The following is a 27,900-nucleotide window of genomic DNA, read 5'->3' on the forward strand; positions in this document are numbered from 1 at the left end:
ACAACTGTTAATATTCTAAATGGAACACTTTAAATCTTTGTTTATATACCACATTTTCCTACTGCAATGAAAAACTCACTATTTTATACTAAAATACAGTCACTTACGATTCTTACAAATGAAACATTAATAACTGCATATATAATTTTAATGCATTTCTGGGTAGTACAACACAAAAATCAATTTACTTATATTTTCCTAATTAGTTTTGTGCATACCTTTTAATCACAAGCAGGATACAACAGTTGCTAGCAATTACTATTCATGATGAAGAAAACTGGAAAAATCCTGGATGAGATGGGGAGGAGAAATGCACAGTTAATACACCAATACCACATGGATGCAATCCTTTCTTTTAACAGAGGAGTAAGAACTTTAAGTAGTGGCGGGTCTTTCTGCAGTTTCTTCTATCTGAAGAAAAACTTATGAAAGCTCTGCAAAAGGACATGTCATTTTGGTGACCACTTTATCCAGGTCACGATTCTTACAGATCTCCACATTTCCCTCCATGGAATACTTCTTTAAAAAATCCAGTACAGAATTCACCACAGAACTCTGAATTTTGGGTAATCTCAATGAGCTTTTGATAGAATGCTTGTCAATTATCAATTTTAACTGTGACTTAAAAAATAATGTGCAACATAATAAACCTATTAACCCTTTCACTGATACATATGAGCTCTTTGCACTCCATGCTGAGGCTGCTTTTGTTACGGCTGTACTGCTCACCAAATGTTGATGCCTGTGCTGAGAGATGGTGTACCAGCTGATATGAAATAATTATTCTATTTTTCAAAAAATATCAGGTGCAAAACGAATTTATTTTTGCCCGCCTTACAGTCAGATATGTGCACTCGATAAAGACCTGAATTTCTTTGTTATCTGTCATACATACTGCGCTGCATCAAATTAAGAGGTGGAAATGCATTGCATGAACTGTGTATGGTTGACTTTAGCTTATACATTGCAGTGGATGAAATGTCAACATGGCATCAAAATTTGGTTTGAAATTGAGAGCAAAAGGATCTCACTTTGTTCTGGAGTTATTGGGTTTTATATCTGAATGACTGTAGTGCACAAAGCCTCCAGTCACATACTTGCACACTAAGAATCGTGTGGTCATTACAATTGCCATATCTCGTAAATGATTCAAGATATCGAAACAAGGTTTTCTGCAAATGATAGCGCACAATGAGGCACATAGGTTGTATGATAAATACTCAAAACTCCTTTATTCACCAAGATGAGGAAGTAATTCATCCACAGCAGTGAGGTCAGCAGCTCAAGATGCATTCAAACTTCCACAGCAGGGTATAAAAATCCAAGTGGCGGGTGTATACACATCCAAAACACCTGGGGAATGGCATAACAGGATGTGCTTGCTTGTGTGCACGAATGTGTTTTCTGTTCCAAAGACGGCTTTGGTCAAAAGCTAAAATGTACCTGTCTTTTCACTGGGCCTGTCTGCAACTCAACGTGTCATCTTTATAGTGAGTAGCTACCTATACTTTCTTATATTGTAGATGTACAATACTCTCCCACAAAATTAAATACTGATTTTTGGAGACAGGATTGCCACATTTCAGTACGTAGCCATCCAACCAACCTACACACTGTTCATGAATGCAGTCTTCTCATTGTCACTGATTACATCCGTTTGCAAGTAGAAGTACTTTTTTGTTAAACATCTGCAAAACAAGTTTTCAGACCATAGAGAAAAACTCTGCATGATCTGTTTTTATGAAAAGCGAAAAGAAACAAGATAAATGATATTGATATTTAGGACTATCTCACCAGTGACACATATTTTGATTACTGATATCTTGCTGAAAGTCCAAGCATTAAGTCTGCACTATAATAAAGAACATTTAACCCTCCTAGTACCACTAGAGTCAACATTGCCCCATAAGCACATTAAAAAATCATATCTCCCTAGTTTGCAAAGATAGTTTTCCTTCAAAATCTCTCTCAGTCAATTGTACCAAACAATTTTTGTTCAGTTTTCTATTTACAACACTTTTTCAGTGTGTACCACTAGGGTCAATAAGACTCCAACCTAAAATTCTTTCCGTTTCTTGAATGCAATATTTATGAAAATAAAATCATTACTGTTTCACTGAACAACTAATGTATGTTTTTATTGATGTTAGTTCATTAAAATACTGCCAACACAATCTGTGTAAAATACTTGGGGGTCTATATAACCCCAATGGTACTCAATGAGACATTCTGGTGGTAGCTCGGTTAACTGAGTGTACTGTTGAACAGAATACATGGAAGTGCTCAAGCACAAACTTACCAAAACATACCACCTGAAACATTGTCAGTTTTCTGTAATGACTGACAAAGGCTTAACTGGACATTAATAGTCACTATTAGGAGTAGACTGGAAAGTTTAAGACTCGAGTTTATCCAGTGCTGCAGAAACCAATGTAGTAATCTCCACATATATAAATTTAAAGCACCTTGTTCACTTCTGTCTGCATATTTGGTCTAATCTGAGGAACCACTGTGGGAATTTTGATATGGTTTTACTAACAAGTACAATGATTTACAAGGAAAGTTTGCATATATAATTTACTAGCGAACCCAACAGTGCTTCATAATTGGTAAGCAGGTATGGATATTTATTGTGCATCCTCCCCCTCCCCTCTCCCCGATGTCTGCCCTATCTAAAACTCCTGAGGCACAGATACTTCAGTGCCTCAGGAAACTGTGTTTCTATCACAGGAATTTTGGTATTTTATTCAACAGGATATAGAAGACACTCATGGTGCCACACAGTGCTTACACACCGACACAGAATGTGCAAGGTTTATATCTAAATATTAATACTGATTGCAAACAGATTGTTACACCTGCTATAAATGCAATGTAAGCCAATAGGTACATGAAATGATAACTGGGCTTCAATTAACTTTCACTCTTCAGTACAGTAAATCAGTTTTGTAAATGGTGATCCGTTTCCAATCCAGTCACTTACACGCACAAATCAAAAAATTCCATTTCTGATGTAACTGACTTTATAATTCTATGATAACCCCATTCTGAAAGTTACATCACTGAACTTCACCTCATCGCATAATCCAGATCCAACAATACCTGCAAATATTGTTGAGTGACAGTAAGGGGAATTAAGCACAGGTATACATGAATACATTAACAAGTACCTTGTCAGCACTGCCCGTAGCCAATATAAATTCTGAATATGGATTGAAAGACAGACAGTTCACTTCTGCTGTGTGAGCATCCACTGTATGCGATGGTTTGCTTGTGTTGTTGCACCTAGTATCCCAAATCATTAATTTTTGGTCATCAGCTACAGATCCAAAAAGTGACTCGTGGAGTAAATGCCAAGCCACATCCTATAAAAATGAGAAGTGTTCAGTATGTCTCAAACCCAGAAAATTACTAAAAGCATTACAAAAATATTTGCAGTATGTAATTTGTACTTGCCTCTACTACAGCTGTGTGTCCAGTAAAAATTGTTTTGGCATCAATTATGCGGTTCTCTTTAGGAGTTGCATTTATATCCCACAGACATATTGTATGATCATCAGAAGCACTTAACAGATATCCATTGAGATTAGGATTCCATGACAGGCCATAACCTTCTTTCTGATGTCCACGAAGTCTAGCATTTTAGAAAATCAAATTATTTCCACATCTGGAAATATCATAATTTGAAGAAGTATCATAATTTGAAAAAGTACCATACCTCAAATCTGGATGACATTCGCCACTTGGGTCAGGTTTGGAAGGATGTTTCGTGTAATCAAATACCAGAACATCACTTGATGGTGTTTTTGTTGCTATTACACATGGATTCTGGGGCATAAAACGAGCTCTGTTTACTTCTCCTTCATGGTTAATTTTTATTTCAATTTCTATTTTACCACTCACTGATCCAAAGCCTCCAAACTCTAAATAAATGACAAATATCATTAGGAAAAAAGTGGCATTTTGAACTTTTAGAAGTGTCTACCTCTGTCTATAACTGTTTAAATTACAGATTTAAGGTTCCAAAATTTAACAAATTACAAAACTTGCTGAAAAAAACAGTGTAGCATACAGCTCTAGTAACATACACACAAATTTTATATATTATGTAAATTGAAGGAGGGGGAGGAGAAAGGAAAGGTCACGGAAGGTATTATTTATATCAGCTGCACAGGATTGTACGACATCATCAAAGACAAGTAAGAACGTGAGCTGGAACAGGACTCTAAACCAGGGACATGTCCGAAAGAACAAATTCATATGATTTTATATATTCCAGTAATAAGAAACTTGACCTTGGATTGGAAAAGCTGTCTTATTACAGTTTTGAAAGATGAATGGCTATAAATTACACCAATTACAGACTATGTGGAACCAAAAAAAATATAGACTGGCAGAATTACAGAAATTAACACAACACACAGAAGAACTGTGGAAGAAGTAAAAGTAAACTGATGGATAATGTTTCTAAGATGGTTTGCCATGTAAACTACCAAATATTTAAGATACAAAATGCGTGACTATATTCAATACCTCTTTTCTAATGTAAGAACTCTTTCAGCACTGCCAAATTCTGCACTTCTCAATTTCATAATCCAATAGACAATAAAGAACTAAACACAAGTCTAGAATGTGAGTAAATAAAACAGACTGCAGACTGTTCGTAGTAACATGAATTTGATTTGATATTAAGTCACCATAAGATATGCAGAATGTACAGATAACACAAGTAGACAGTTAACTTCCTTTCCTTAATCACAGTAGTACTTCAGAACAAATATCATTTAGTTAGGAAATTTGGTTTAGCAATCAACCAGTGTTGTTGTAAATGAGGTGTTAAGTTTCTAAAGTGTTATTAATTTACCGAGTAGTAAATAATGAAACCTTCCTGCGTTCATTAGCGAAATTAAATCAAGCCAAAACATTTCCCAGGCATTTCCCTGTCAGTTCCAAAATAGTATTACTGAGTAACTTTCATAGTGAGACCAAAAATAAAAATTAAAAACAATTTCAATGAATTAGCACAAAAATATAAATTCTAACCAACAACACATTTAAATGAAAATTTAACACACAATGATTATGCTCACTGATATTACCTCCTTTCTCATTGTCGTAATGTGATGCATCAAACTGTGCATCTTCATTTGGCAACTGAACACTAGCAATGAGCAAATGATTCTGCTCATCAGATGTATGTGTGCCAAGAATCAGTCTATGTACAGAATAGTCTTTTCCTTCAGGTCTGTAAAGTAAGGTCAAATTTATATATATCAAGAAAGACAGAAATAACTTCTAACATGTATTGTCTCATTCAAAAAACAGCACTTAAGAGAAAATCACTTTTCCTACATGTTTACCATTAATGGAAACTATATTTTCTTCCAATAGCTTAATAAAGAGGATATTAAGAACACAGAATTATTTTGACATTAGTGCCAGACATGACAAGGGTAAATCTAATGTATACCATATTAAATGTAGTCTCTGCATATGATTTGTTCCAGCACTTTACTGCACAATGTGCATGTTTCATATACAGATACACAAAGTATATTTGATAACAGAAATATTGTATCACACTTCAAAATTTCTCCATTGTACAAATGGCAATAGTAGTCATAATAAACTTAAATAGAGGCAAATGGCAAAAATGTTGCCATTTACAGTTTTGGATAACTGTTCCTGATAAACAATATTATAAGTAGTTATCATCAGTGCGCGCACACACACACACACACACACACACACACACACACACACACACACACACACACACGAACAATCACTTTAGCTTTTGAATGGCGAAGCACAGTCAGCTTGCTGCTTGTTAGTATTGTTAACTTGAGACTGAACTTCTCAGCAATAATTATCTTACAAATACAGAGGCGCCTTAATTCCATTTTGTTTCAGTGTGATGCACACCACTGTGGCTCAATGCAATTATCACAGAACACACTGTTTTTCACTGTGTTCGAAACAGAATTCACAGAGCAATTGTTGAAGGTGTACTGCTTTAGGTTGAAGAATGTTAGCTTCATCAATATCACCCTACAGGAATGCAGTTCAAACCTCCACGTGTTCAATGGCTGTCCTTAAATTTTGTACCCGGTGGGTTTAGTAGCTGAATTTAATCCAAAGAACAAGTGGGAACATTACATCAAAATCCTCTCCTGGTATATGGGAGTAATATTTTGCAACAAAACAAGCCTCAGTTTCACCATGTATTTGAGTTTTAATACTCATTTGGAACTGCCTTTATGTCTGGTCGTAAATCAAAAAATCCAAGTCTCATTTTAAAGTAATGACAATCATTTAAGACCTATTTTTCACAATCACGACTCAATGCTGCTTCAAATAAGCAAGACAAATATCATTAAAATATTTGGGGTTCAGTTTTCTTTCATGTGATATTCTAATTTTTGACTGCACAGGATCTGTATCTGATTGAGCATTGTCCCTATCTCTGCTGCCATTTGCTGACTTTTATATCAATTCAGTTAACTTTGGTTCTATCCACAGTAGCAGATTTTCTTGGTTCCATTGCTTTTTCCAACACTTTTACATACTGATGCTGGCTGAGCATTGTCTTACCGTTATCGTCAATCTGATTACTGTTGATGCTGTTCCCACAGTGGTATTTTGAATTTTCAATGAAATGCACATCAGCAAGCATCACAATTGTGTTTGGTGACTTTAGATCAGTGCAGTGGTACACTTCAAACCTTCATTAATATCCAAACAGATAAGTTCTTTGGTAACGATTCTTCAGATGAAATGCTGTGTTCACATCTTAATCATCTGTCAAATCAACCGCGCCTTTTCAATTATCATTCCGTTCATGCATTCCACAACTCCATTTTGTTCTGCTGTGTGAGAAAATTTGTGTAATGTCTCAATTCTATTCACCTTTAAGAAAGACTTCACAAGCTGATGAGCTCTTGCCCATTATCTGTTCGAACTATTTTAATGTTTGAACCAAGTTCCCTATCTACTTAAGCTTTGAACTCAACGGAAGTAACAGATTTCTTTTGTTGACTTTAGAATGTAACCAAATGACTAATATGTATCGGTAGAAGTGAAGATAACATGCTCCCACACACACTAAGGCATGCTCTCTGGTCCACAAAAATCTGACTGTGCTATACCAACCAAATTTTTTGCTTTTTGCTTGATGTTTCAGTGAAAGGTTATCAAGACTTCTTTTTTAGACATGAAATACATGGATCTAAATTTATTTTCACCCGATTCAGTCCTGCAATGCCCTTTCTTTTAGTAAATGCATGCTTACTCAGATCCGGTGTCCTAATCTTTGATGCTGCAATTCATAATTTTTGATTTCTACTGCATCTGCATGAATAACTTCATCTAATCATACATGTCATCTATTTGAGTTGCAGTTGCTATTGGTGTTCCAGAGAATTACATTTTTTTAAATAATACAGACAGACTGTATCAAACAATATGCGCAATTGACACATTGTCAGGTGACTAAGTCGTCTCCAAGTCCTAGAATATATGCAACAAATCATTATTATACACTTTCTCTGTCACTGGAGGTAACTGAGACTAATGTTTCCATAAGATAGTCGTTTTGCTACTGCAACTTTTGCAGTTGTTGACTGGAAATTATTCAATGAGTTATTTGTTATGTGTCGCATACATTCCAGAATCTACATACGAGCCATCACCATGCAGTTAGAGTTAGCAATGCATTTTCATTTTCAGCTTTCACAGAGTTCACAGAATTGAAAATTTATTTGGTTTCTTCACAGGCATTTCACTGATTCTTGAATTAATCACTAGTAATATTGAAATCTGAAGCCTCAATCATTATTAATGGTCAGAAACCTATTGGAAGTCCACTTATCATTGTAGCAACTAAGAAATCAACTATTTTCTTACCAATTTGTTGAGTAAGTGACAATTTTTGCCAAATTTTGATACATATTTTTCCCAGATGCCGATCGTACATTCACAAGCATTGTAGCAGCCCAACATAATTGGAACATCTATCATTGAATGTAGATTGTAAATTTGGATCTTCATCAGTGTCAGCAATTGTTTCCCATCGTCCCTCACATTTTTGCTACATTTCTACCTTAGATTTCCTGTTGTAGCTAAGCTAGGCATAACAGTCAGCTTATCAAAATTAAATAGTGATTGTGCACCCAAAGCCACCTCAGATACATTCTAGTTCAGCAAACAAAGCTTGTATTTTCTAACAAAAAATTACAATCACACTGGAAACATACCATACTAGGTAACTCAAAACTAAGACCACTGACAATTTATGCCACACCAATATAGGCAATCTTGTTTTATCTGATCAGATAATATAGGATTCTCCCACAGTACAACCAAAAATTCAGTAACACACATAACTGATTCTGTTCTTAAGCTGCCTGGCTGCTTTAGTGTTAAGTGCTTGTGTTTCTGTTGCTTTCTGCAGGCTTGTTTGCTGAGGTGAGGTTGACACACGTTCAATGACAACAACTACCGAGTTGGTCTACATGGAGTCCAAGGTTTCATGTCTGTGCAGGGCATCTGGTGTCACTAAATACGCCAATTTGATCCATTCCAATGATACCATCAGTGGCTTACTGTCGCTTATTATTTGCATCATATGTTCACTGTGCATGAGTAATTGAAAAGGTTCAGACTGGCAGTTGTGATGATGGGCACAATGCATCTGTCCTTAACATAAAATGTGAGCACATTAAGGTCCTTGTAGATTAATACTTTATGATCTCCATGGCGAGATGTTGGCGTGGGTATAGCTTTCACATTAGGATCTTAACTAGCTGCAGTAAAATGGAAGCTCTGGTTCAAGTAACAGCTGTTGAGCTGAAACAAATTTTGATTTCTCCAAATATGGTTTGAAAACCATGCCGAGGCCCAGTATGGCCAGTGGCAGTGCTGCTTCTACACTCCGATTAAAATTACTTTGTGACTGTGTGATTGATTGCAATGACCAAGAAGGGAGGTGGGGGGTGTTGCCACAATGTAGCAAATCATGACCCACAAGGCACTGAACATACCAACAAAAAAAGCAAAAAGGGAGCATGCGGAGCTCTACAAAAAAATGATGACTGGATGATGGCTGACGTCTTCCACTTGACGTGCTGGAACATCACTCATGAAGTAATTTTAATCTGAGTATAATGTCCTTTGCCACACACTACCATTCTGTTGCTTGCAGGATTACAGCTGGTTATATAGTGGTGTTGGAACCCACACAACAAAGGTTACAACAGTTCGAGAAACAACCAACTCAAATTGTCACCCTTGATCTTAAGGGTCTGATCTCAACAGCCTGCATAGGAAATTCAATTCATTACAAAGATTATTATTGAGACGCAAGTTTATATCAATAGCCACAAATCTATAGATAACCCTTCGATGGTGGATGCTACCCCTCAAGAGTTGTGTGCTTGAGGGACACTCCCTGTTGCTTCTGGATATCCTTCCATTGGCTTGTTTACACACCTGTCAACATTGCACTGTTGACACGCTATAGACATTCTCCACCACTGGCAGTCATTTCTAATGTTGGGCCCCACAAGTTCCTGTCAGTTTAATGGTGGCTTTAGTGCAGGGATTGAGTAGGTTATGAATGTGGTCAAATATTGGTTTACGTAGCATTTCAGGCACAAATAGTCTGGGCGAGAGTCAAGACATCACACACCAAATAAGGTCTTTGGTACCTATTAACTGTATTTCAGTTGGAGGGCAGCTGAACTGCTTTGTACTTATTCCTGCAGCTGTTTGTGGATTGCACTGCACTGAGCTGATTGTAATTTATTGTACAAGCAGTGACCCCAAGGGGGAGGGGGGGCGGCAATCAGAGATTACGTTTTCTGCCCGTATAGACATCAAATAGTCTGATTTCGACATAAGGGCAGAAGTGTCATGCAGTTTAACAGGTGGCCAGCAGATTTCTGTCCTATGCACTGCAGTTGGTTTGGAACCCTGCCAGTTTCTGGGAGGAAAAAATCAAAAGATTTTCAACATCAAAGAACTGCATGGAAGGCTGCACCAATAGCAGCTGGCTAGTGTCTCCCTCCACTGCTAATGCTGGATTACAGATCAGGAGAGAAACTTTTTTAAACTGGCTCGTCTTTTTAAAGGTGTGTTGCATTTCTGGTGTCCCTGACTGGATGTATCAAACTGTGGTATTAACTGTCCCCAGTGCTGCTGTCAGCAGTGTATCTGCTGCTGACTGCAGATGACAGCAGTATAGGTTAATAATACCCAGGAATCTATGTTTGCAGCTGAAAACCGGTTGGGCATTTTTAAAGATCTATATCTTCTTTGAGTGGGCAATTACTAGTCAAAGAAACCGTATTGGCGAGGGATGTTACTTTTTTTGCACACAATGCTGTTTTATTGACACAAACATATTTTTGTATCCTATCTAAAATATACGGATCTCATGTAATGGTGCTGTCTTGGGAAACAAAATATCATCTAGATTGAACAGAACAGAAATTCAGTACCCATTGCACTTCATCCACAAAATATTACGATGAATGGGCAGCTTATTTTAGAGCAAATAGCATGCGCAGATACTCTAAAGCTCAGATGGTTTTATATGGATGTGGTTGTGTGGATGTCTGACCACAGGCATCTGCTTTATGCCTTTTTAATCTGCTTATAGGCCTTTTTACAGCCAATCACACTAAAATATGTAGTTCCAGCTAAAACATTCATGAAATCCCTCATGACAGGGACTGGATGGCAATCAGGGATGGTATCGCCAATCAAAATACAGTAATCTCCACAGGGACTCCGTGTGCCATATTTCTTCTTCACTGGATTTAATGGCGACACCCACGGGCTATCAGACTTATGTATGATGCCCATTTGTTGGTTGGTTTGAAAGGGGGAAAGGGACCAAACTGCTTTGTCATCAGTCCCTTGTTCCTATTGTAACAATTTCACAAGGGAAAGAATAAAACTTGACATAAAGCAAAATACCGAGAGGAAGGAAAAACCACAAGAATGACAGAAGAGCAATGAACACTACAAAGAACAAAATGGAACAAGAAAAACACAGAATGGTACAAGAAATAGGTAGAAGAGAGTAAAACAGGAAAGCAGATTATCGTGGCTGGCTGACCACGAAAATAAAACAATAAGCCAGCAACACATTAAATCCTCCATCCTAAAAGCACTAAGGTGGAGGACACTGAGGGACAGAGGACATGCCCTAAAACTTAGGTCAAATGATAAAATCCACCCTCACATATAAAACGTGAAACCAAACCACCCGATGAGGCATCGTCTGCTAAAATTAATGATAACGAGTCTGGTAACCAAAGACGATGTCTCAGGGCAGCCAAACTAGGACCGTGCAAAAAAATATGGGACAATGTCGAGCGGGCACCGCACCGACACTGACGTGAATCTTCACAGCGCAGGAGGTAGCCGTGGGTCACCCAAGTGCAGCCACTGCGGAGCCAGCAGAGAACCACGAAGACCCTGCGAGAGGCCCGCGTGGAGGACTTGCGCACATTCATAGTCTCCTTAATAGCACACAGTTTGTTGTGCATACTGAGACTATGCCATTCCATGTCCCAAAGCCGAAAAACCTTGCGCCGTAATAATGAATGCAGGTCAGTTATTGGAATGTCGATCTCCATAAGCGCTTTCCGTGTAGCCTATTTGGCCAGTCTCTCAGCAAGTTCGTTGCCTGGGTTTCAAAGATGACTATGTCCAGACAAACACCACTGAATGACTGGACCTTTCCAGGGAATAGATGGATTCCTAGATGGTCGCTACCGAAGGATGACAAGGGTTGCATTGGTTGATAGCTTGTAGGCGGCTCAAGGAGTCAGTACACAGAAGAAATAACTCTACAGGGCATGAATGAATGCGCTCAAGAGCATGAGATATATCCACCAACTCTGCAGTGAAAACACTGCAGCCATCAGGCCAAGAATGCTGTTCAATATTGCCTGTGAATGTAGATGAAGCCAATGTCACCATCAGCCATTGAGCCGTCAGTGTAAACCACTTCAGAGCTCCAGAACACGTCAAGAATTGAGAGGAAGCGGCAGCGGAGAGAAGCGGGAGTAACTGAGTCCTTAGGGCCACATGAAAGGTCCGGCCAAAGCTTCAGCTGAGGTTTCAACCATGGAGGTGTACATGAATGGTCCTCAAGTAGAGGAAGGACTCCATTTCAGACAGAAGCTATTGGACGCAAACCACAATCTTAAGCCCTGACCTGGGCCACTGACAAGGGAGATGAACTGCAGTGGCTGGAAAAATGAGACAGTAATTCTGATGCTCAGGAGAGCTACAAATGCGTGCAACGTGGCGAGCACTTGTGCTACAGGAAATTTTGGATAAAACTAGGGAGCGGGCCATGCAGACCCCACTCATACAATGAGGCAAGGATATGATTTCACCAGGTTGTGTCTTAAGCTTTTCATAAATCAAAAGAGACTGTAACAAGTTGCTGGCATCTGGAAAAGGCTGTTCGGATGGCAGACTCAAGGGAACAAGATTATCACTGGTAGAGCGACCCTGGCAGAAACCCGACCTGGTATGGAGTCAGTAGGCCACATGACTCCAGGACCCAACCCAACCACCGACACACCATACATTCCAGCAGCTTACAAACAACGTTGGTGAGGCTGATGGGCCGATAGCTATCCACATCAAGGGGGTTTTTACCGGGTTTGAGTACTGGAATGATTGTGCTCTCCACCACTGTGATGGAAAGATACCATCGCACCACATCCAGTTGTAGATCACAAGGAGATATCGCTTTTAGTTGGGCGAGTGATATTTTCTCATCTGGCTGTGGGTCTGATCCAGCTGTGTCGGGGCAATGTGCAAGGGCGCTTAGTAGCTCCCACTCTGTAAATGGGGCATTATAGGGTTTACTGTGGCGTCTAGTGAACGAGAGGACTTCTGTTTCCATTCGCAGTTTGGAAGTGCAAAAGGCCGGGAGGTAATTCTCTGACACAGGCTCGAGCATAGTGCTCAGCAAAGTGGTCGACAATCACGTCTGTGTCTGTAGATAACACACCATCGATGCTGATGCCAGGGGCACCTGTTTGAGTCAGGTACCCAAAAACACATCTGATCTTCATCCAGACATGGGAAGGTGACATATGGCACTCGATGGTCAAGACACACCCCACACCTCTCCCAACTTCCCTGTTTCCCTCTTTTTATAAGCTAGCAAACAAGGACACAGAGCCATTTAAAAGCTATTAGGTGCTCTAGGGAAGGGTGCCACTTATGTTGCTGTATAGCTCACCGATGCTCTTTAGTGGCCTCAACGATTTCCGGCCACCACCAAGGTACAGTCTTTTGCTGGGGGCACCCTAGGGAACAAGGGATAGCGTTTTCCACAGCAGAAACCATCGTTCTAGTGGCCCGTTCAACCACCACACCAATGGTACCACTTGGGGGAGATTCAACGGTGACAGCAGATATGAAAGCTTCGCAGTCTGCCTTCTTTAGAGCCTATACGTGTAGGCATCTGTCGGCATAACGCCGTGGGAGTGACAGGAAGATGGGGAAGAGGTCACTATCACACAAATCATCTTGGACTCTCCAGTGGGCAGATGGGAGAAGTTCTGGGCTGCAAACTGATGAATCAATGGCCAAATAAGTGCCATGAGCCACATTGAAATGTGTGGAAGCCCGAGTATTTAGGAGGCAGAGATCGAGCTGAAACAGTACATTATTGATCTCGGTACCTCAGCCAGAAAGAATCTTGCCACCAACAAGGGGTTATGGGGATTAAAATCTCCCAAAAGTAGGAAAGGTTTAGGGAGTTGATCAATCAGTGCAGCCACGACATTCAGGGGTACCACGCCATCTGGAGTAAGATACATGTTGCACACAGTTATTTCCTGCGTAGTCCTTATCCTGACAGCCACAGCTTCAAGAGGAATGTGAAGGGGCATAGTTTCACTACAGACTGAGTTCAGGACAGACGCAAACTCCACCTGACACACTACTATATTCGTTACGGTTCTTGTAATATCCCCTATAGCAGTGGAGGGCAGGGGTCCGTATTGCCGGGAATCAGGTTTCCTGGAAGGCAATGTAGAAAGTAAGTGTAAAGCTTCACAGTTGCCGTATCTCAGACAGATGGTGGAAAAACCACAGCAATTCCACTGGAGGATGACATTGTGAGGCAGAGAAGGCATGAAACGTTCAATGAGGCAGTTTATACATCAGGGTCACCTGCTGCCACTGACTTAGTTCCTGAGAGTCTATATACATTGTGTCTGAGGGTCTGCCACTGACAGTTCCTGAGAGTCTATATACATTGCGTCTGAGGGTCCAGCAAGATCTAGGTCCTCAGTGGACGTCGGAATCTCCATCCCATCCTCAGATGCAAAGCTTGTAGGTAGCGGTGGTGTGGGTGCCAACACAATTTCCTTGTTCTTCTGGGTCTTCATTTTGAATTTCTCTTGCTGCTCCTTAGATTTCTCTGGGTGAGAGGGCTTCTTTGATTCAGTCTTAAGACTGAGGAGGATCGTGAAGCCCTGAGACCAGCTGCTTTAGGGCACTTCAGCCACTGGCAGGTGTCATCTTTCCCACTAGTAGAAACCTGGGAAGGAAGGGACCCCTTCATAGTGAGAGGAGCCAAAGAAGACTTCCACTTCTCCAGCTGAGAACTGGGGACTGATGTCCCAGATGGGGGGGGGGGGGGGGAGACAGTGCTCCCTAGGTGGGTGGTGTAGGAGCAACAGGGAGGGAAGTGCCCCCCCCCCCCCCCACCATCGAGGGAGCAGGTGTAGTCTTACGGCTCAGAGCCAACGGATGGGGCTAGAACTGTTCTCATAGCGGCGACGGAAGATGTCAGAGGTACAGGATGTAGGCAGTCAAATTTGCTCTTAGCTTCAGTGTAGGTCAGTCTGTCCAGGGTCTTTTATTCCACGATTTTCCATTCCTTCTGGAGAATCCTGCAGTCTGATGTGCAAGGGGAATGGTGCTCTCCGCAACTGACACACATGGGAGACAGAGCACATTAAGTATTGGAATGTGATACACATCCACAATTGCGACATATAACATTGGAAATACAGCGGAAAGACATATGCCGGAACTTCCAGCATTTAAATCACCGTATTGGGGAGGAATATATGGCTTGATATCACACCAGTATACCATAACCTTGACCTTCTCAGGTACTGCGTCACCCTTGAAGGTCAAGATGAAGGCACCAGTGGCTACTTTATTATCCTTTGGACCCCTATGCACGTGCCGGATGAAATGAACTCGTCGCTCTACGTTGGCACGCAGCTCGTCATCAGACTTTAAAACAAGAGCCGTGTGAAATATAATACCCTGGACCATATTTACGGTCTTATGGGGCTTGGTGGAAAAACAAACATCCCCAGCTTGCCACAGGCAAGTAGTGCCCGTGACTGGGCAGAGGATGATGATTTTATCAAGACTGACCCTGAACGCATTTTGGACAATCCCTCCATCTCCCCAAACTTGTCCTCTAAATGCTCCACAAAAAATTGAGACTTCGTCGACATGAAGGACACCCCATCAGCTCTCGTACATACAAGGTACCGGGAGGAGTAAGATTTGCTGCCTTCCTTAGCCTAGAGTTCCTCTCATGGTGTGGCCAGGGAAGGGAACAGTTTGGGGTTATACTTCTTCGCATTGTAGTTGGACCTCAACCGCTTAGAGACTGCTGGCGTTGGGTCACCAGCAAGAGATAAAGTAGTACGCTTTGTTGCATGTCATCAACCCTGTAAGGCGCACTTCCTCAATTGGCTCGCTCTTCAGGAAAATTTAGAATAATGGAGGTTTTTTGTTATGAAGCACTGCATAGTCTTCCTAAAGCCTTCCACATATTTTCAATTGGCAGACTCTTGCACGAGCACTGTGTGTCATTGTTGTATATGGCACATTTCCTTAGCAATATATTTTCATTTTTTTCTCTCGTTTATGTTTTATTGTTGAAGTATTATTCTGGAGTAGCGGCATACGGTAATATCCTTTGCTAGAGTATCGGTTCTTACCAGTCAAAATTACAAAAATTTAACTGAAAACTAAAACAATGAAAATTTCTCAGAATTCTAAAAATATCCCAGGTTTTCCCCCCGTTTTCTCCTGGATGAAAAAATTCCCGGGTTTTTCCCCGATCTCCCGGTTGTCCCGGGTCGTATACACCCTGTATTATCAACTACCAGTTACACAATTTATGGTTGCAAATTTTTAACATGAATTCTATATAGAAGAATGGAAAACTAATAGAAGCTGACCTCAGGGAGGGACATTTGGATTCCGTAAAAATATAGGAACATGTGAGGCAATACTGACCCTATGAATTATCTTAGAAGATGGAATAAGGAAAGGCAAACCTACATTTATAGCATTTGTAGTCTTAGAAAAACCTTTTGACAATGTTGACTGGAATAATCTCTTTCAAATTCTTAACGTGACAGGTAAATTACAGGGAGTGAAAGGCTATATACAATTTGTACAGGAAACAGATGTCAGTTTGAAGAGTCAAGGGGCATGAATGGGAAGCAGTGGTTGAGAAGGGACTGAGACAGGGTTCTAGCCTATCCCTGATATTCAATCTGTATATTGAGCAAGCAGTAAATGAAACAAAAGAAAGAAATTTGGAACAGAAATTAAAATACAGGGGGAAGAAATAAACGTCGATGACATTGTAATTCTGTCAGACACAGCAAAGGACCTGGAAGAGCAGTTTAATGGAATGGACAGTGTCTTGAAAGGATATAAGATGACATCAAAAGAAACACAAGGATAATGAAATGTGGTCTAATTAAATCAGGTGATGCTGGGGGGAATTAAGATTAGTCTCTCCATTATTCTGTAAGTAAATCGTGCCATTATTTTGATACCATGACACACTACAAAACTCCATAACCGTCATCCATGTCAGCTCCTCCTTCCTTTGAAATCTGAATTACTGTATTACATTCTTCCTGAAGTCTGGAGGTGCTTCTCCTGCATCATGTATCTTGCACACCACGTGGACAGTTTTGCCACAGTTAGCTCACCCAAGGATCTCAATTACCCTGAGGAAATGTCATCTACCTCGGCAGCCTCATTTTGAACTAGGTTGCCAAGTCCTATTAAAATATTCTCAGAGTATCCTATTTCCCACCCCATCTTCACTTCATTACTCTTCCCATTCCATACTATTTTCTGATACTTTTACCCTTGCACAGATCAACATGTTTTACTAATCTTTCAGCTTCCCCTTTTTTAGTACTGGCTTGCCACTTGAGTTCTCAATATTTATAACAATATTTCTTTTTTGCTGTACTGCTGAGGTGGTTGTTTTACTTCATATTTATGTCTGTTACACCACTGCATTCACTGTACTGTTGCTAGCAGCTCTCCTGTGTTGTTATGAAAGCTGCTACTGCATTATCTGTATCTGATTTTCTGTTGATAAACCTGCACTCATTGGACCAGAAATTCTGTTGTTCTTGCCACCATGCATTAGTAACCTCTCCCCCACCCCTCCCCCTCCACCACCAACCCGTACACAATTTCAGCCAACCCAGTTCTCTTATTGAATTCTCTTATCTACCTACCTGATAAGAAAAATCTAACATTTCACACTCCGAGTCTTACAATCCAAGATTTGTTGTTTTCCCTGAAGACAACACCTTTCTTAGTAGTATGAGGAGGCATGATGTACCTTTGTGGTGTTAGTTCCCCTCATTCACTTTTAGCCATGACCTGAGGTCATACAAAATGGCTCCCGACACCCTGATGCCAGGAATAACATGCACCTCTCCAAAACATTCGAAGAATAGGACCTCCCCACCAGTCATCCAAAGTACTGCAGAGCCATGATTCTGCTGAACAAACACTATTCATTAGCAGTCCATGTTTCGTGGTCACAGTTCCACTCCAAATTCATCCATTCGTATTATGTTATGGCAACCTATACATGTGGTGATAATTATCCTAGTCTGGCTGCCACCAGTCTAAGAATGGTGCAGGATGACAATGCTGAAGGGAGCCCATTACTTGTCCTTGGTTAGCATGCACAGAGTTGGAGTGGTTACTATGTGCCAGTAACACCTGAACAATTACGCAACATCTGTCCGCTTCACACTGATCGTTTAATTTTAACAATACAACTGCAACCTAGTGGTTGTTCAACCATCAGACTTGCAACTCTAATCATTTACATAGCAGTCAATTGTGTGTAGTTACACCGACATACAATGCCTTCTAGACGCCTTTTCTTCTTCAGGCAGTGTATACATTAACATTTTCCAGATTTAAGCTTTATTTGTTTTATTTAATTTGCTTGAAGTGAACAATGGTATGACTGCTTTGGGAAACAACATCCAGTCCTTGCTCAGTCCAAGCTCGTGTTCCACCTTGGAATCATGAACAGAGTGCTAATTTTTCAACTCCCATTGTGCAAGTCTAAGTATTTCTGGTGTTTATCTGCTTTTATTCTGCAATTTAAGGTTTCCAATCTACATCCTATTGTTCCTTTTTGTGGAGCATATAAACGTTTCCTGACGTAATAAAAATGCTAACAAGCATTGGGCACTATTGGTAAAGCCAAGTCTGGAGGCTATTAAAGGCAATGGATGTGTGATTACAATTATGGTTATAAACAAAGCAGTATCACAGGTGATGGCATCAGTAAGTCACAAGAAAATTTACTACTTGGGATGTAAGGTCATAGAAGAAAGGTGAAACAGGAGACACTATATTTACGTATGTCCTCTGCAAGCTAAGATACAGAGTGTGGCAGAGGTTGTACTATGTGTACCCATATCATTTTCCTCCCTCCCTGTTTCTAACTACAGATGGTATGCAAGAAGATCTTTCATTTCCCTTCATCCTCACAACAGGTGGGTCCCTCTAATATTGGGATCTAGGTAAAATGTACTTCCTTTTTAACCTCCCTCAAACTATACCTTTCACTTCCCAAGGAATGTACAAATAGTTCCTACAGCTTGGATATATTGGCTATTTTTTGTGTGGCATCAGCTTTAATAAACATTTTGTCTTCTAAAAGTAAGTTAAAGCCAAAAATCATGTCTCAATTAACTTTCCTTTTGATAGACAAAACAGTTCATAAAACAGATAGAACCAAGAACCTTTACACTATCATTTGAAGTTACCTTGTCACATCTGGCAACCATTGAGCAGTCAGCGATGGCCATTCTAAAGCATGAGTCATCACAAGATCATATAAAAAAGGTGTATTTTTCTTCCAGATCTTATATTCCTCATTAATAACTCTCTCCTCCACAGCATCATCAAAGGTTTCTGTCAACAAAGCAAAACACACAATAAGATAAAAATTTAACATCATACAATAACAATTTATCTGTACAGCAAAACTAGTACATAACAAGAAATATCTTACAAAGGGAATAATTTAGAAACCAACATTAACTAATACTGCCTGTAATTCATCTTCATGTCGTCGTCCCCCCGTCCTCCACAACAGGAAGAACACCATGCATGATATTTGTAGTAATAATACTGAGTGTAAATTAGCAAACAGAGGTCTATTCTGTAAAATTACAAGAAAATTATGGTATTTATGATACGTGCACTTGACAGTAACACTAGTGCTCTCATTAAAATAAAGGGATAAATTTGGCTAAAAAGGTTTTCATTTTGTGCATGAAAAGCCAGCCATAAAAAATTCAGTTCACTGACAATTTACACACACACACACACACACACACACACACACACACACACACACACACACAAACAAACACAAACACAGAGAGAGAGAGAGAGAGAGAGAGAGAGAGAGAGAGAGAGAGAGAAGGGGGGCGGGCTAAGCTCATTGATACAGTTTTTCTATAAAACTGGCTGTATTCCCACACATATCATCACTATGATGCAGAAGCTGGCTGCTGGAGTAGTAACAGAAGATTAACAATGAACAAATTGAATGGGCTTAAGGTTCTCAGGAGAACTTCTGTAAAGTTTGAAAGGTAGGAGATGAGGTACTGGCAGAAGTGAAGCTGTGAGGACGGGTTGTGAGTCGTGCATGGGTAGCTCAGTTGGTAGAGCAATTGTCCGCGAAAGCAAAGGTCCCGAGTTCGAGTCTCGGTCCGGCACACAGTTTTAATCTGCCAGGAAGTTTCATATCAGCGCACACTCCACTGCAGAGTGAGAATTCTCATTCTGGAGAATAGGTGTAGGTTGAAATTTGCAAGCTTTCGGAGTTAATGGCTCCTCCTGGCACAGAGGGTTGAAGGGGAAGGAAGAGGGGTGGAAGCAAAAGACTGTTGAGATTTAGGGAATGCCAGAGGGGGTGAGATGGAAAGACTGATCTTTCCTTCTTGTACCATGTGGTAAGGCCCCTAACCTGAAGTTCTGGGTGACTCTTCCAAAATCCATTTCCTAAACCTCATCAATCATTTTCTCCCTCTATTGTTTCCCTCTTCCTTTCCCCTCAACCCTTCTGCAGAAAGAGGCACCAGTATCTCTGAAAACTTGCTAATTTCAATACTTTCACAAGTGTCTTCTCCTGCTGCCACTTAATAGGTAGTTTCTTTCATCAATTTAACTGCATTATATTTTCAAAAACTAACTGTATTCATTGCAAGTCCTTGTATTTGATCATCAAATTTACAGTCAGGGGTTCAATTTTGAAATATGCTTTCTCGGTCAATAACACTAATGTAACCTCCACATTCCCCATTACCAATGGTTTAAGTTGTGGTTGCTGTTGTCTTAAGTCGAAAGACTGGTTTGATGCAGCATTCCATGCTACTCTTATCCTGTGCAACCTACATTCTTCTGAACCTGCTTACTGTATTCATCTCTTGGTCTCCCTCTATTTTTTCTTCCAATACTAAGTTAGTGATCCCTTGATGCCTCAGAATGAGTCCTATCAACCAATCCCTATTGTGCCTCAAATATCTTGTCTCTCAACTCTCTTCCATACCTCCTTACTAGTTACATGACATACCCATCTTATCTTGAGCACTCTTCTGTAGCTCCACATTTCAAAAACCTCTATTCTGTTCTTGCCTAAACTGTTTACTGTCCATGTTTCACTTCCATAGAAGGCTACACTCCAGACAAATACCTTCAGAACAGACACTATAACAAATGCATATTCGATGTAAACAAAATTCTCTCCTTCAGCAACACTTTTTCCCACTGCCAGTCTACATTTTATATCCTCTCTACTTTGGCCATCAGTTATTTTGCTACTCAAACAGCAAAACTCTTCTTTTAATTTGTCTCTTTTTCCTAATCTAATTCGTTGGGCATCACCTGATTTAATTAGACTACATTCCATTATCCTTGTCTCAATTTTGTTTTATGTTAATATTATATCATCCTTTCAAGACACTGTATTCTGTTCAATTGCTCTTCCAAGTCCTTTGCTGGCAAAACTTTCTTCTCTACTCTCCAAACTAAGTCCTGCTACAAATTTTTCTTTGGTTTTCTTTACTGCTTGCTCAATGTACAGATTGAATAACATTGGGGATAGGCTTGAACCCTGTCCCACACCCTTCTCAGCCACTGCTTTCCTTTCATGCCTCTGGACTCATACCTGCTGTCTGGTTTTAGTACAAGTTATAAATAGCCTTTCACTCCCTCTATTTTACCCCTCCTACCTTCAGAATTTCAAAGAGTATTCCAGTCAATATCGTCAAAAGCTATATATCTGAGTCAATTTCTCCTTTTGAATATATGATTCTCTCTCTCTCTCTCTCTCTCTCTCTCTCTCTTTGTGTGTGTGTGTGTGTGTGTGAAAACAGTTTATATGGTTAATTTGTCAAAGTCTATAACTGACAAAATGTTATACTGAAATTAGTATGTCACAATTCTGTATATCAGCAGCGTCTTCTAGCCTAAGGGAAACTCAAGCTAAATTTCTTCGCATTGCACGAAGTCTGGTTAAAGTTACTGCATTCAAGAGACTTACCTACCCCCACAACAGCCACAAAACCCTGTTCACAAAGTGCAAGGGGATGGCAAATCACTACAATGAAATTTTACACCTAACTGGAATCAGCAAATTGTTTCCCTCCAATACAGACCTTTATCTGCTGGGAACAAAGTCGTAAAGCTTAACAAGAAGTAGGGAAACCGAGTAGAAGGCATCTCATTATGCAATCTTAACACCTGCAACAGTGTTAGGACTGCATATGGTTCACCATCTGAAAATTATCTTCAGGACATTCAAAAATTTATGACTAAGCAACTTTGTACTTCCCCATGCTCACATTCATCAGAATAGATCCTGAAATAACTGCTGTGCTCAATGGTAAAACTAAGTTAGAAAATTCATGGCGATGTGTGTCATTCATATAAACTAAATTTAGTCTTTGCCTCTGGGCAAAAAAAAAAAAAACAAATTAAGATTCACACACAATGCTCCATTTCCTGCCTGACAAATCCCAAACGGCCCTCGTTTTCATGAAAAATTTAAGAATATGAATTAAATGCTTTGCTGATTGTTGCAGTAAATATTAAATACTTGACTGGGTGTTTGTGTAGTCTGTATCACCTCATGTATGAAGTTTGAGTAACACTCTACATCCATAGTCTATCAGCAATCACGGAACATCTAGCACGCCTCTCTAAGACCTACACTATTATTTATTTATTCTTGTATTTATTTGGCCTTGAGCAGCTAACATTCATTGAGCCAGCTAAAAGGAACATAACTGACATGCAGTGCAAAACAAATTGATGTAGCCCTAGTAAGAGCATAGTGATAGAAGTTTTTAAAAAAAGAGGACTTTTGAGATATACAGCATTTCAAATCACTGGTCTAGCTACAACATAGCAAGAAGTTTCTGAACAGGAAACAACAGTATAGTTTCTAAACTAAGAATAGTCTACCTCATTTACATCCAAAATCTGTTTGCAATATGGGCTCATCAAGGACACAAAAGACGGAATTCTTCCACGTGCAACACTGGATTATAGCAAACAGTAAGTGTTACTGTAGAACTGTAAAATTCTTATTGTTACAACATAATTATCTGTTTTTAATCATATATAACCACACCTTTCTAAAACAATTTGAGTAAATAGGGTCAGCTGGGATAATTTGAGTATTGTGAGGTAATCTGAGAGTAAATGACAATTTTTTCCTAATACCTAATATAACCTTCCCACATACTCAAATTTAATATTTATTCTGCTTTTCCTGTTAGCTACAATATGGTGTTAATAATGTGTTGGGCACAGTAATAATGCCATTTTTAAATACGTGTTTGTTTTTCATAACAATGCAAGGGTCGACAGAAGCGTCCGATCCCATGCGTCTGCTTTGACCCGTGACGTAAGGGTGTTGTCGTGTGTGACGTCATGACGGCGCGAAGTTTGGTTTGAGTGTTGCTGTCTCCAGTTCTGTTTTATCTTATTTTATTTACTTTTCTGATCTGTTCGTTCTATCTCGTGAGATTTTTTTAAAATTTAAAAACACTTATTACTTATTTTAATTATCTGTTTCCTCGAATTTCTGTTTTAGTTTAGTATATTTATCTTTCTGATCTGTTCGTTCTATCCCGTGAGATTTGATTTTTTAAAAAGACAAAAAACACTAATCAGCTACTGAAGCATCTTTATCTTTTATGGGTTGCAGGGGTTACGACCCCTGGGGAGGTAGGTGGGTATTCATGCATGGCTGTCTTCACTTACACGTTGTAGCTACGCAAAGTGTCTAAATTTGTTTATATTTAGTTTGCCCCCCACCCAAAACAGCCCATTTCCCGTGCTTGTCCCGTTAGTGTCATTAGGCTTCTTGTAGAAAGTGTGTGTGTGTTTTTGTTTCCGCCACATTTGTGACGTCATGGGTCAAAGCAGACGGGTGGGATCGGACGCTTCCGTATTTCCCAATGCAATGAAGACATACAACTGTAGTTGAAGAGGTGCTGTTGAGAAAACAGCTGTGATATAGTAACCAAATTCAAATGTGCACACTTTACACACGTTTTCAACATAATTTTAATAACATCTGTAATATATCACTAATAATATGGTAGTAAATTACAATTAATATGAGGTAATCTGGGTATAATTGTAGTGCACGGTGAACAATGGTCTCAGTTTTCGTTTCTAGATCATGCCATGAGCATATATTATGGTATGGACATCCACATAAGATTCAAATCATCTTGAAAAGGCCAGAGAAGTAGTAAAAAAAATAAAGTTGAAGTAGCCTGCTGCTAAAATGTTCAATATTACATACAAAATACCAAGGCAGTCTTTCCTGGACTTAGTGACGGAAATGATGGAACTGAAGACGAATAAGAAATCTCTGGTTATCATACAAGAATTAACTCAAATTCAGAAATAAGAGGATCATGGGTTGCACTGCATTACCAAAACATGTTTGGTGACTGACTAAAGGATTACAGGTAACAGCACAACAGGTAACAGCACAAGATCCACACAAGCTAACCTAATAACTAATCTTCCAGGAAGTTCTTATCCAGGTGCAAGAGGGATGGTTATCATTCCATTTTCCTGAAGAGATTGACTGATTTACAAAAAATGTTTGAAGCATTGAGTGAACCCAATTGTAATGGAGATATTTCAAATTCACTTTAACAATATGAAGTAGAATTATCCGTTTGTCTTTTGACTCACTGCTGATTCTTCAAACTTTTTGGAAAATTATTTGTACTACGTCGTGGGTTCATGGTCCTATTCTTACTTATGTCTGGGGTAACTGTGGCATAACGGGACAATGAAGTATATTTACTTGAATACACATACCACAATTTCTCCCATCCATGTGTTGTTATTAATGGAAAGGATCACCATGCTTGAAAATGCAACAGAATCATTCAAGAAAGTCACACGGCTAACATACAAAGAACTGAAAGCAAAATTGTGTCTCGGGAGTAAGTTACAAGCCATTACACTCAAAGAGTTCTGTTTCCTTATGCCCAAATTATTCCAAACACCCCCTACAATGCTGTGTGTCACATGCATTATATTTACAGCTGCCAGATATCTGCCATTACCAGTAACCATTATAAATGCAATCATCTTAAATTTGGAGACTTCAGGTTGTTATTACAGCATTTGTACCTTGCATGGGTGTTAAAGGGTTAAATTTTTCAATAACATGTCTCCATCCTGACCTGCCCTACAATCCTCATCCACTGAAACTTACACAATTTTAGTACTCCACCACATTAGCTATCCAGCACTTTCAATGTCTTCTACAAATTGGCCAACAGTACAGAACCCTTTTCATTGTCCAATCAGTCATTGTTTGAAATGTCCCAGCATGTTATTCTTCTACTATTCATTATGCTCATGTCAGCTGTGCTAAATCATATTCTCCATATGCTGTCACTCTGAACATGTTTTTGCAAGATTCATGTAAAATATTTATAGCTGTTTTTAATCAACACTGGTTACTGCCACATGGTTCACATGCACATGTGGTCACAGCCCTGGCAAGAATTTTCAATATGTTCATTTATAGATGCTGGTTTAATAGCTAGGAAGGATTCCTCCTCCCACCCCACCCCCCCACCACCTGCTTCGTAGTATCAGCTGGTATTAGATGTAGCGACCTTTACTTCACTGGAGACTTTCTTTTGTTGAAGTGTGGGCTTAAATATTTTTAACTAGGCGCCTACATACTTATTACAAGCCAAAACCTAATATTATCAAGGTTACTTGCCCTCCTTGTGAAGTGGGCATATTCAATTCTCGATTTGTTAATCTCAAACTGTCAATTGCGCTAGAACTTCCCATTCACTCTCCAGATATATGACGCTTATGGTTGGCTTCATCTAAAGTCGAATTGAAAAGCATTGTGGACAAAGTATCCCTTAACTAGACATCACCACAGAAAAAGATGTCATTATTAATTTTCAGTTTTTTTAAATCATGGCAAATTTGAAGAAAACCAAAACCAGTACTAATAGATAAAAAGAACTTTTGTAATGAAGACCACAAAAGTGACAAACGAATCAAATCCAAAGAAACTAATAGGACCTACACAGCTTTTTACTAGAAAAAAATAAATGTCTAGTTATGGATGCCGCATGACCTCACAGTGACAAATTAGGCTTCCTCAAATGATTAAATATATCGAAGAACTTCCAAAAGAGTGTTCTTCTGTCACTCAACCATACGAGTCATGAGTAACAAGTACTAGTTTTTGCTAGCTTCAAACTTGTATATTGTATGCACAAGAGAAGTCAGACAAAAAACATATAAAAAATATCATGATACCAGACAGTCATATTAGCTGCGCTGGATTAATAAGGTTACAAGGAAATAATGAAGCAATGATTGCTCTCCACATAACGCCAGTAAACAGCAATGTGAATGCCGGTTGATACGCTAACTTAAATTATAATCAAAAGCAAAAACAAGCTTATCAACGGTCTAGCTACAGAAACAAAAACTAGCACACATATTTGAAAGCACTTTTCATCACCTCCATCCTTATCACCCATTGCCGCTATATTTTCCAAACCAAACAACAAACTGTTCTCCGTACCGCGCCAAATGTACGTAGGGCGCGTTCACAATCAAGCTGCACTATTATCTTTGCGGGCGTGTTTCATTTTACCAACGTTTAGTACACAAAGCTAAAGCTGTCTTCCCCTAGCAGTAGATGACACGATAAAATCATACCGTACAGAGAGACTACTGTGTCCTAGGGAGGTAATTTTGCTCCTACTCTGAAAAAAGATTCAATTCTGCATAGTACCTACTGCAATAAAAATTTCGGAACAGTTTTGATTCTGCCCAGTAGTTAATGGTCTACTAGCTCATATGTTTGAGTTATTCTGCCACTCGCTATCTTGGATATTTTCTGCCAACCACATTTGTGCTACTGAATTTTGAGGCAATTTTTGTCAGAGAAAAAGTGGTATTTTGTTACCAGAAAAATAGGTAAACAGAAGGCAAATGACCTTCATTTCTTTATAGAAAGTAGTCATTGTCTAAATCACAGCCACAAATTTGTAACCAACACGCTATTTATCAATATATGATCGAAAACAGCCTTGGAGGTTATTTTATGGGGAAATGGAGAACTTTGTACCATGAATAAAGCGGCTCAAAGCAGCTTCACAGTAGTTTCATTGCTTCGTTTTAGGCTTGATACAACTTGGAATGAATCTTATTATTTGAAAATGAATACTGTTAAGATATTAACATTATTATAGTATGGTACGAATGCAAATGAGAGCTAGGTCCTTGCAATATACAGTTTTCAGCAATGAAAATCTGAAAGAATACGTGTGATTCATAAGAAATGGAACACTTGCTTGAAATGTTACAACATGTTTATAAACTAATGTCAAGAACTAGTAAATAACTTTTTAAAGGAAAAATCCATACAATGCTTGATTATTCTAGTGATAAAGACCTATTAGAAAAACAAATTCTTGACGAAATTTCAGACAAAGACTGGGAATCGAACAGAAGGAATCAAAACACGAAAAAATTATATAATAGTAACTTTAAAAATAGAATCTAATACTAAAATGAAAGGCATTTGGAAAGTTGTAAAAAATGAAACTAACAACAAGCAACACACTAAAAACAAAACTTTAAAACTAAATCTAAATGATGAGTTCACATCAGAACTAAAACAGATAGTAACTGCTTTTAATTACTATCTCTGTAATATAGCTGGAAACCTGATAAAGAAGAACTGCCATAGAGTCAGTCCTCAACACACAACACACGTGACAGCCATGAAAGCATGTATGTTCCTCCACAATGACTAGAAGACTGAAGTGCTCACGGTGAAATAAAGACTAAAAAAATAAATACTCCAGTGGCAGTGACAACATACCAGATATAAATGAAAATAAAAGTTGGTAATATATTTTTGAACCACTAAGTCATATAATTAATGCATCTTTTAGTAATGGAGTTTTCCATGACCTCCAGAAAGTTGCTGAAGTTACCCCACTCCAT

General features: G+C 39.2%; 1 protein-coding gene across 1 annotated transcript in view; it reads right to left on the reverse strand.

Annotated features, from left to right (window-relative positions):
• Window positions 1–26,528, reverse strand: part of LOC126162031 (chromatin assembly factor 1 p55 subunit) — a 35,168-nt gene extending 8,640 nt beyond the window's left edge. Inside the window, exons 1-6 of the mRNA XM_049918254.1 lie at window positions 26,405–26,528; window positions 19,125–19,272; window positions 5,100–5,245; window positions 3,719–3,923; window positions 3,457–3,634; window positions 3,171–3,365 (exon numbers count right to left, since the gene is read on the reverse strand). Of these exons, the coding sequence (XP_049774211.1) occupies window positions 3,171–3,365; window positions 3,457–3,634; window positions 3,719–3,923; window positions 5,100–5,245; window positions 19,125–19,272; window positions 26,405–26,423 (891 nt within the window). The 5' untranslated portion in view covers window positions 26,424–26,528. The remainder of the gene's footprint in view (window positions 1–3,170; window positions 3,366–3,456; window positions 3,635–3,718; window positions 3,924–5,099; window positions 5,246–19,124; window positions 19,273–26,404) is intronic.
• Window positions 26,529–27,900: the final 1,372 nt, after the last annotated feature.

The sequence above is a fragment of the Schistocerca cancellata genome, chromosome 2, assembly GCF_023864275.1.
Source record: "Schistocerca cancellata isolate TAMUIC-IGC-003103 chromosome 2, iqSchCanc2.1, whole genome shotgun sequence".
NCBI lineage: Eukaryota > Metazoa > Arthropoda > Insecta > Orthoptera > Acrididae > Schistocerca > Schistocerca cancellata.